Below are 11476 nucleotides of genomic sequence, written 5' to 3'. Positions count from 1 at the left end.
AGCCCAAGCAATCCACGAGAGAACACCCCCGATTTCCAGTCATCCCTGGTTAATGTACTGACATGACGTGGAATATACTGACATGATCTGGAATATTTCATTGGCACATCCAAATACCAGTTTTGGGGTTTGCTATTCACTGCGCTTCCCCCTCCCAGTCCTAATGCAGCTGAGAACCAGCCAAACACGGTGTCCTTGAGCTCCAGCAGCAACTCATATAACACCAGCACTGTTATCAACGTTCTTCTCATAAGTCTGAACTGAAACACTGAAACTAAAACACAGCTATTCTAACTTCTAAAAAGAAAATTAACTGTAGCCTAGCACAACCAGGACACTGGACTAAGTGCACAATCTTTTTAAATCACTACACAAAGGCTCTTAAGCATCAGTGCTGCCTTCAGCTGTACCAGCTGTGCCGGTGCGGGCTTTGCGATGTAATTTCCTATCTGATAAACGCGATGGTGGGTTGTGCATCACCTGAAGAGATAGACAAGAATTAGATATCCCAGTGCGGAGAGAAAATCAGCGCTTTCTGTCTGCCACTGGAGTCATTTCTGTAGAACTTGCTGCCCACAAATCTCTCAAAGACTGACACAAGGATTTGAATTGGGAACTCACAGCTCCAAGGGATTTCTCTGAGCTTGGGGGGAGGTTACTTTACCTATCTGTGACTTGGTTTCAGTATTTCTGAAATAGCATCCTTACTCAAGGCATGTTGAAACTCCTAATGTTGGTTGAAATCCCGAAGTGAAAAACACAATGTGTATTTCAAATGCCTATAAAATGGCTTTAACCAAAGAAAAAATGTTCAGAACAGTGGAGCAAAAGCTTAGGAGTTTGAATCATGTTCATGCTGCAACACTACAGGCCGACCCCATTCTTTCTTATCTGTGAGGGGAATAATGCAAGCTTTCCACAAGCCATTACAGCCATTGTATATGTAAGATGCTGACTGTTACCTACATGACAAAAGTATTACTTGTTAGAATTGTTAGACCTGCTTTTACCTGACTAAGATCAACTAAATTAAAAAGGGGATGCAAATAACACATCGACAATCTGCTGAGTTCTTTTAAAGTTGTTAAAGCTTCTCACTATTCATAGATGTTGAAGTTAAACTCTTAGAAAGGTTTCAGGGCAATCTCACCAGCAGAACAGAAAGAGGGAAAGTGCCAACCTTTTCCGGTGTTAATTTCATAAGTTCCATGTTCTCCATACTGTGACGGCGTCCGACCCGATGCCTGGTACCTTCAAGAAAGAATCAAGTTCATCTTTTTATCATTAAGATTTATGGTGTCACCTTCAAAGCTGTGGCTGTACTCTTCTAACATTCCTGAGTTCCAAAACAGCCCAGTTAAATGTATCGGCAGAGAATAAATAACCACTGGTAAAAGCAGCCTTCAAAACCACATCAGTCTAAGCTAATTAATTTACTTTCATGGGACATGAGAAGGACCATAAATCTCTGAACAGAGGAACACCAAATGAACTGGGTTCTACTGTAACCAGTGTCACTAAGATGACAGGAAGAAAAAAAGGAAAGACATAATTTGGCAGCAAACAGATACACACCCCACATTAAAAAGAAAAAAAAGGAGGGGGGGGGGCGGGTGGGAAACAATCAGAAAAACTTCATGTGAAGAAACTAAGCAGTAACCTGTGATTCACAATACAAGTCCTTCAAAAAAAGGAGGAACTAAACAGGTCAAAGACTGCAAAATTTTGCTGGTGAGGGAAAACAAACAAAACGTGCACACTCAACCATCTGTAGTCAGAAAGCAACTGATTCTTTTTGAAGTTCACTGTTAGAAAGCATTGCAGAAGTAGGCACGTACCATTCAGACTCTTATCTACCACATGGCTTTCTGACATCATGGAGTTGTTTGTGCTGTAGCTCAATCCAAGAACCATTTGAAGATCTGAGAGATTAAGTCTAGCAGTGAGTTCTCCACTTCTGTCTCCTACCTGCAAGCAAATAAAATAAGCAGTTCTGTTACTGTAATGAAGCATACACATATGTACACATAAAGCAAACCTTGTCCCCTAGATTTCTGAGAGAAAAAAGCTGAAAAAGTTTTCCTGGTTGAAAACTGAGAGAATCATCTTTTTAATGAAGTACCTAGCAACTAAAAGGTACAAACCGAAGCCTCAAATAATCCAGTAATCTGTGCTAGGCTCTTAACTTGGATTCCGTGCAGACATTATCGGACGTGGCACAAGAGCTAAGGACCTAGCTGCAGTGAGACGTGGCTGAAATAATTTGGAATCAGCTGTCTTAGAAATCATTCAAAATCACATGCATGGACACACCTCCATAAAATCACTGTGCAGGTGAGAGCAAAACCCAACAGCCAACACACAGTGTGAAAATCATACCTCTCTTGAAATCTCCAAGTGCCTTTCTGCAAAATGCATGGCTTGGTCATGATTTCCCAGAGCAGTATATGCGTTCCCTAAACTCCAGCATGCTCTTCCTTCACCAATTCTGCAAAAAATAAACACATTTTCGATTGTGCCCTTACTCGTTGAACACTAGGGGTCAGGTTTTTGTAGCAAGATTGCTGTGCCAAGAAAAATGAAGGCTATCCTCGGAAACCATTCCGACACCAACGTGTTAAGTATTGTATTTAAAGGAGTGTGATTCTGGGTATAATGATTAATATGAGCAAATCTAATAATTTTTTTTATTTTTTAAGCTCACAGCAAACATTAGTCACTCAGTTTTGCAAGCATGGAACATTTTATAACCTACTTTGCTTTTCCTCAGATTGCATGCTTTATTATTCTTCATGTATTCTGCTTATTGAGTTAGAAGAAGTGCATTTAAAAGCTGTAAAAAATTTTAGTTGTATCCAGTGTTATAAGAAAGGCCTTAGAAATCATGATTATAAAATAAGCATTACTTGCTACTCTGTTAGAAATTCTCCTTTCCCCATCTCTTCCCATATTAATTTGTGGAAAAGTAGGAGACATATTCTTGTGACGGCATGCAAAGTGATTATAATGAAGTCATGAAAAACAGAGATTTGCTTTGCTTTTCCATAATTTACAAAGAGGGTTCTGACAGAAGATGCAGAGTCATTCATCAGTTCCTCTTTCATCTCAGAGTCATTAGCTGCAATACCTTCATGAATATTTTTTTTCTCCATGTGGAAATTGGAGCCCAGCATTGTAGGAAATTCCCATTAATGCAGTTGTCATGCACAGAACGATGACAGCAGAGTTAGAGGTAAGGGGATTTGGTTTCAGTGTCATACACACATTAAACAAGGCTTACTTATCATTTAATTCCTGAGCAATCACAAGGTGTTTCAAATGATAATCAATTGCTTTTTCATAGTCTTGAAGCAAAGTGTATGTGTTGCCAAGGCTGTAGCAGGCCTGTGCTTCCACAGCTCTGTCTTTAAGCTGTCGAGCCAGCTGTAACGTCCTCCTGAAAGAAAGGGTTAGTCACCTCAAAAACCACTGTAAGGAAGAGTTTTTAGCAGGATACTTGCACAACCGTGAATCAGTTATACAAGTTACACACACTAGGACACTGGGCTGGCAGTTTAGCAGCTAATAAACTACAATCTTGTAAACTCGTACAAAGCGTCTGTCTTCCCTCCACTGCAGCCTATTTCCAGTTACTTTGTTAGGGAGTGGACTGATTCCTCAGACAGCATCTTCTAATTTTAAGCTATTGCTTCATCAAAAATTTATATTGGTTTTCCTGACAGTATGCAGCTGAAACACTTTAGTACCAGCATTACAGTAAATGCTGTATGTTCTCCATCAACACGAGCAAGACAGAGCTATAACCACCAAGGCAGCCTGCCCCTGCTGGGTAAGAACAACCTGAGTGCTGAGAGGAATCTGCTCAGTACTGAGACTTTTTTGCCCTTTCCAGAAGAACAGGTAAGCTCTCAAATCCACATAAGCTGCTAGTAACACCTATACTGTATCTTTGCCAAGCTTGTGTTTTCCTAACTTACAGCAGCAACTGTTTAGTGGTGCAGAGATCAAGTCTTGATTGAAAATACAAACTGAATATGTAAAATCACATTGACATGCACCACCTATCTCAGCTCGTGAGTATGCCCAAGACAGCTGCCCGCCTCAGGTGTATTAGTCATTCAGATCATCCCAGAACCTGCTAAGGGCTAAGACAGTAGTGCTTGGTTCTAGAATAAAGGGGAATAAATACCTATCAACTGAAAGATGTCTGCAGTGCTGAGGAGAATCTAAAGTAACAAAAAAGTTAAAAAAAATAAAAAAGCTTAATGCTGCCCCTCTCTTAAAAAAAAACAGAATAGTTAACTAGCGAAAAATGTTATTTTTGTTAAACAAATGCAGCTCTTTTCTACATACATGTTGAAGAGATGGGTGTTCTACAGTGAGCTAATGTACTAGTGTCCTGGTCGTGCTAGGATAGAGTTAATTTTCTTCTCAGTAGTTAGAAGAGCCGTGTTTTGGTTTCAGTTCAGACTTGTTATGAGAAGAACACTGATAAAAGTACTAATGTTATGAGTTGCTGCTGGAGCTCAAGGCCATCGTGTTTGGCTGGGTCACAGCTGCACTGGGACTGGGAGGGAGAAGCGCAGTGAATAGCAAAGCCCAAACTGGCATTTGGACGTGCCAATGAGATATTCCAGATCATGTCACGTCACGTTTAGTGTATTATCCGGGGCTGACCAGAAGTTGGGAGGGGGGGAGGGATTCGCACAAGTTTTCTCTCAGGTTCTTGCTCTTCTGGGATTGCGGTTTCGGTTCGGGATTGTCACTCCCCCGGCATCGGGCCGGGCTCATCAGTGGGTGGTAAGCAGCTACACTTGCATTTGCATATCTTATTACTGTTATCATTATCACTACTATTTTAATATTAGTTGTTTGGGGTTTTTAAAGTTTTCTTTCTATTATTAAACTGTTTTTATCTCAACCTACAAGCCTCCTAATCCTTGCCCCCAGTCCTCTCCCCTGTCCCCTGGGGGTGGGGGGGCAGTAGATGAACGGCTGTGTTGGCTGCTAGCCAAGGGCTGGTCCAGTGAAACTATCACAACCAGGCACAACAGAAGTGAACTCTACAAGAAGAGGTATAAATCGTATTTATAAGCAGTCAACTAACTTGTAGTATTCCGAAGCGGTTTCAAATTCACCCAGGAATATGTAGGCGTTTCCAAGATTGCTGTACGCTCTTCTTTCCGCTGATCTATCGCCAAATTCTTTTGCAATTAGGAGACGCTTAAAAATGTGAAATAATAGTGTTATTTACTTAGTTTTGTACTTGGTAGCATATATTTGCATACAGGAATGCATGCTCATCGTTTTCCACTGTGCATCTCTATCTGTTTAGGCCAACAGTGCTTGAAAAGAACAGCCAAACTCGAATGCTGTGCCATTAAGATTTAAATCTTGTATTAAAAAGCCTGCAACAAGATCCGACACAATGCATGTACTTAAGATCATGAGCAACTGGTGATATTTTGCTAGAACAGAATTCCTTACTAGCACATTGCTGTACCTGTTCATGGGCTAAAACTGCACTCCTGAAGTTGCCCAGAAGATAGTGTGTGTTTCCCAGATTTCCAAAGGCACGTCCTTGTGCTGCTCTGTCACCCAGCTCTGTTACTATTGTCAGGTTTTTCCTGTTTTGGGGGAAGGGAGAAGGGAAAGAATAGTGACTTAAGAGGTTTTTTTTCTCACAGTCATTTAAATAATAATTTTTTTTAAATCTTTGCATTTATATTAAGGAAAATGTAGATATTCTACTCTGGCGTATGTTCATGGCCTTTATGCAACCACAGATCTTCCACTGAGTAGGAAACATTTCCTGTGAGCTGCTGAACTCAGCTGCACTCTTACTCAGGCTGGTGTGCTCGCTTCTACTTACAGAGCAACACTGTACACAAGTACACCAAGGTAACCTACTGCTACCTCAGTCTGGTTTGAAGAGTAATACTGGATTCTAATGTAAGGGAGGATTTATCAGGTAATAAGAGGTGCACTAAAAATGAGGGCATAACAAAAAAATAGTGCACTCTCCAGTGTCAAAGGGAAAAAAATCACAGGTACCGCTGTTCTGAATAGAAGTGTGACACAGGTTAGTTCATGACACCACAAATCTCCCAATATTCTAATGAACTAGACGATCATATTCTCTCAGTCCCCAACATTTAAAGCAACTACTTACTCATAATAATTTGCAGCTTTTTGTAAAGCATTTTTCACATCCTCTGGAAGTTCCCCTGGATCATGAGTCCCAGCACTAGCTACGTTTTTCCCTTTAGAGTGATATACATTTCCCAGATTATACAGTGCTCTTGCTTCTCCAACCTAAACCAAAAGTAAAATAAGGCATTAAAATTTATGCTTCAAAGTCTTGTGTCACAACAACTATTGGTATAATCTACAGACGGGAAAAAAAGTTTTTAACTAGTTGTCAACACGCTCTGCCCGTTCCAAACATGTTCTTATCACTCACCTCACTCCCGCCCAGTCACATCCCTCCATCAGTTTGTTTTGCAGACTACTTCCTTTTGAGGTGTAAGAGATATAATTATTTTTTAGGCCAATTATCATTAAAAATTAATTTTTTAAAAAATCACAACACAAACCAGAGTAATATTTATTAACCTGGATCTATAGTCTTCCAGGTGCAAACAACGACCTTACAACTAACAGATTCTTACTGTCTAGAAGTAATTGAATACTCAGTATTTATTTCACTCTGAAAGGGGACACACTCACTGCCAATACAATAGGGCTCAGGAACGTGTTAACAGTTTACCTCCAGGCTCCCAGGCAATGCTTACCTTATCATTAAGCTCTCTGGAAATATCCAGATGTCGCTGACAACAAGCAATAGCTTCTTCAAAATTCCCAAGTACCTTTAAGGTGTTGCCCAGATTCCCACTAGCTTTAGCTTCTCCCAGTAGATCTCCTATTGTCCTAAAATTGCAGATTAAAGCACCCAGTAAATAGCGTATAATTTGAAACCAAGCAGATGATCAATGGATGGTAAACAATTAGAAGAATTCATGAAAGAGGTTTCAACCATGTAAATGTGTACATATTCAGTTATTTTATATCTCAAATGCACTCACACAAGCAGTGCTCAGTCTGTGGTTACAGACACTTAATTTTGTTGGTGCTGTCTGTGCAACTGCTAGTATTCATCATCTACTTAATATTTTTAAAAAAAAGATCACTTCTTTTAGGAAGAGAATAAAGAGAAAATTCTTAATGATTATGTTAAAAGACACTCTAGGGTTAGAAAGAGAGGTTTAACTGTTTCTGCATTTTACTCAACTATCATATTATTGCATTATTTACAAGAGCGTTTCTAGATTCTAAATGAGACTACAGCAACAGACTGCCACTGAGCCACTGGGACTGTGAATGAACAGCTGGGGAATGACACAAGTTCCCACAAGGCTACAACACTTCAGCAGGTTAAGGAAGGGGGAAGAATAGATCTGTGCCTAAAGGGAGGTTAAGTACATTAGGTGCCCGTGTCCTAAGTCAGATAAATAGTGTATGAAATGCACAGGGGCTTGAGATTTCACACTAGGATCTTTTGAGTTTTACCCAGAGAAACATGGGTTCTGTCTAGTACACAGAGCCAGCTTAGCATTCTGGAGAACCAGAAACACTCAGTTTTAGAAACAGGAAAGGGCAAAGGGTGGATTTCAAGAATCCACTCAAATTATCTACAAACCTGAGGAGGCCTCAGTCAGTACTGGGATTATGGTGCTAGACCAAGTATTAGGTCCCCGGTTAAAGGCAATCAAGTTACCTGCCAGACCCCTGCCCTCTGCCATCACCACATTCACTCACTATCCAGTACTAATAGCTCCATTTGAACTGCTGAGGGCGATGAAATGAAGAATAGGTTAAAGAAAAACACAAGATTACCTTGCAAGAGTTAAATCATGGTGGTGGTACTCCAAGGCCTTTGCATATTCATGCAGGTAGAAATAGGCATTGCCCAACTGGCTGTAAATAGCACTGAGAGTTTTTAAATCTTCAGTTCCAACCTGAACAGCTGCTTCAAAGAAAGATACCCCAGCTCGGCAATCTCCTGCTTTACACAGGCGCTCACCTTCCAAAGCCAGCTCTAGGCAAGAAGCCTCCATCCTGCACAATTTAAGTAAAAAGAAAAACAGTCACTCTAAATGTTGTACTTTTTCCAATAACCTGAGTTCTGAAGAGGCTGTTTTCCTCAGAGGGTTTCTTTTGTTTAGGACAGGGAGTCAGCACCACAGTACAAGCAATGAGCTTGGTACTACGATATTACAGAAACTAACACTGAAATGGAAATTGCAACTTCAAAGGTGATGAGCAAACAGAACATTAGAACAAGTAGCTTCAGCTTTTTTTTCTTTCTTTCTTTCTTTTTAAGTCTCCTGGAGGAAATGCAAACACTTCTCTGACCACAGACAGCACCTGTAGGATTCAAAAATGCAGAGTTTTCACCATCCAGATAATTTCAGAAAACTCACCTAGAAATAAAGCTACTCTTGGCAAATGCTGGTTTTGGACAAATGTAAGCACTTTTATTTTTAGGCTGATACCAGTTACCTGCAAAATGTCTTATGGAGAAAAAAAAATTAAAAAATCAAATATCCCCATGTATCAAAGACCATGACTATTCTTCCCAAAGTTGTTTCCTACATAATTCAATACTCCTTGGCACTGCATCATTTCCTACAGTGGCACTGCTATGAAAATTCCCGGGGTGTAAAGAAAAAACATCTACATTGAATTAACAACAAAATGTATGTCAATTCAAGTTACTTAACTGAGATGCCATCATTCCAGAACCCACTGGAATATTTGTTGTTATTATTATGAGCAAATAATTGTGTAATTATACAGGTACAAAGTGCTGCAAGCAGTAAAGACACTCATGAATGCATTTAGGGCAGAATTTGTAGAAGATTACATTTTGAACAAAGAAGCTGTTAGAGAACTGCAGCTGCCAAAAACATTCATAAGTATTTTTGCCACTGTGAATCCAGGTGTACAAAAGGTAACATTTCAGTGAGTGTTAATGTTTATACACAAACATTTCCTACTTTCCAGTTCCGAGATGCGAGGGAGTTGGGGAGAGGAGGATGAGAAGGGAGAAGACTTCAGCTCTTGATCTTGAATCAGTACAGTTCTCTAGCTCTTTCAAGATACGTGCATTTTAAAAAGCTCACAAAAACTCCATCATTCTGCTTTTAAAAGATTTTTTTCAAAAAGAAAACTCAACAAGAGACGTTCTGTAAGTGTTTAAAAAGTGTGTCCTCATATTGCCAAAAAGTGGCCATCAACTTCGTAAACTTCTATATTGTTTTGCATTTTTCTTCAAGAAAAGTATAAGGGCTTGCACTCCAAAACACAACATTTCATGTAATTAAAGATATCCTCGGTATGTCATCGTGTGATATTTACCTGGTTGTAAGAATAAACCATTTGGAATTCTATTCCTAAAACCATCCCTTCATATGCATGGACCAGTAACAGCAACAATCAAATGTTGGCTTTTCCTGAAGTTATTTTAATGGCCACACCAGAAGACAGCTGTTTGCACAAGACATACAGACATAGTACAATGTTCACATTTCTTAATTTCTCTAAATCGGAAAAAAATAGGTTATACAACATTCTACTCAAATCTGAGCATGCAGGAAGTATTCTTGAAAAACCCACTGACTTTCAAAAGAACTAGAAGAACTTGGATCATTAGTAAAATAAGCTCCCAACACAAACTAGTACCATACCTGCTGGCCTTCGACATTCCACAGCTCAAGCACATGGAGATGACAGACATATTTAACTGCTGCAATTACAAACACTGTAAGCTTGGTAGCTGGTAAAGATGCAGACAGCAAATGATAACTCAGGCATGAGGTTCTTCCCAGGCCCCACTTCTCAGGTTGGATATCCATAACACATGCAGTATTTTTAGGTTTGGAAACTCTTCTCAGAGAAGTTAAAGCATTCCTATTTGCTAGAACACACAACCTGGCTTTTATTACATTGTGCATGTGTTGAATGTAAGACAGAAAAAGGCAGAAATGATTAAGTACAGTTAAGCACAGGCAGAAATGATTACACCAGCAGCAACTGAAGGTTTAAGACTTAAAACACCTCCCTGGGTAATCTTAATCCTATCCAAAGAGGTTCTCTCCGGACACCTCATGTTAACTGACATGTCCAATTAAAGTGATGGCTAGAAAACATGGTGCTCCTCAATGCAAAGATTTAGACCATTACACAATCACGTCCATTTCTTTACATTTTTAGCTGAACAGCTAGAAGGGCAGAGCTTTCAGCAAAACGTGTATGTGACCTAAGAGCCAAAACGCCACACTGGATTCCAGTTCTGTACGTGAATTTATGCCATTTAAAAAAAAAAATCATGTTTTGATTTACAACTGTGATGCATCAGCCACCTAATCCATGAAGAAGAGGCACAGTGTAAAAGGTACAAGGACAGTACCAGAGAATACTGTAATTTTCCCGATGTGCTGCATTCAGTTAATTTCACACTGTGCCAGACTGCCACATGCCAAGGCAGCGTTACCGTTTCATCAAGGAACCTGAAACATCATCTTTCGACTTTGCAACCCCAGACTTGATATAACTTATAAAAATGAAAGATTTGGGTTTTTTCATACAGAACAAATATAACTATGAAGCTAAGGCTGTTGAAAATCGGCTGTTATTAGAGTGTTTCAATTCAACCAGAATTACAGGAAGTAAATGAGAATGGGAATTAGTAATTGTCTGAGTAAAAAAAGAACCCCAAACTGAACACTACTCTAGAAAGGTTGTGTTAACTCATTGCTAGAGTCTGTGCAGCACATTAAAGCTGTAATTCCACTTGGATCCATTCTTACTGAGCACCTACAATTTCAAAGTTTAAATAAGATATCTATATTAAAAAAAAACAAACCAAAAAACCAACAGAGCAAATGAAATACTATTTCCACAGCTGCCTGTAGCCAATATTAATATTTCATTCACGTTATATAAAAGCTATGAAATCACACAGTCATTTTAAAAGTTTGCAAGGCTTATCCATCAAGGACCTAGACCGGACTCAGAAGAGGTTTGGTTTTGGTTTTTGATTTGGTTGGGTTTTTTTTTTCTTCTTCCATTAATTAAAGGACCGTTATGAAAATGAACACAACTTTTTTTTCTTTTTTTTTTTTAAATTTACATAGGTGTTCTCCAGTCAAAAAAAACTATCACCTTTTAGGACTGTTTCAGAGGCTGTTTTAACTGTCGGCAGATGAGACAGGGCTCGGTTATCAATGTTTTAGGAAGTCATTAAATAGTTACAAGGAGAATATGAAATTACTTTCTCTGTTCCCAGGGCTGAATCGAATTACTTATTTATTCAACACCCAATGGCTAAACAAAAGACACATTGAATCTGCAGAGAGGAGAAGAGAACAAGGGTCATTTATTCATCTGTGTACTTCTAACGCAATTCTGTTCC

At 39.3% G+C, this 11476-nt stretch overlaps 1 protein-coding gene across 1 annotated transcript in view; it reads right to left on the bottom strand.

Annotated features, from left to right (window-relative positions):
* Positions 1 to 11476, bottom strand: part of GPSM2 (G protein signaling modulator 2) — a 19708-nt gene that overhangs the window by 5042 nt on the left and 3190 nt on the right. Inside the window, exons 2-10 of the mRNA XM_010164886.2 lie at positions 7897 to 8118; positions 6795 to 6930; positions 6173 to 6315; positions 5504 to 5627; positions 5108 to 5223; positions 3281 to 3436; positions 2380 to 2488; positions 1839 to 1968; positions 1181 to 1251 (exon numbers count right to left, since the gene is read on the bottom strand). Coding sequence (XP_010163188.1) covers positions 1181 to 1251; positions 1839 to 1968; positions 2380 to 2488; positions 3281 to 3436; positions 5108 to 5223; positions 5504 to 5627; positions 6173 to 6315; positions 6795 to 6930; positions 7897 to 8118 — 1207 coding nt within the window. The remainder of the gene's footprint in view (positions 1 to 1180; positions 1252 to 1838; positions 1969 to 2379; positions 2489 to 3280; positions 3437 to 5107; positions 5224 to 5503; positions 5628 to 6172; positions 6316 to 6794; positions 6931 to 7896; positions 8119 to 11476) is intronic.

This window comes from Antrostomus carolinensis, unplaced genomic scaffold, assembly GCF_000700745.2.
Source record: "Antrostomus carolinensis isolate BGI_N321 unplaced genomic scaffold, ASM70074v2 scaffold7893, whole genome shotgun sequence".
NCBI lineage: Eukaryota > Metazoa > Chordata > Aves > Caprimulgiformes > Caprimulgidae > Antrostomus > Antrostomus carolinensis.
Note: the sequence above shows the minus strand (reverse complement) of the source record. Positions and strands in the feature narration are given on the sequence as shown.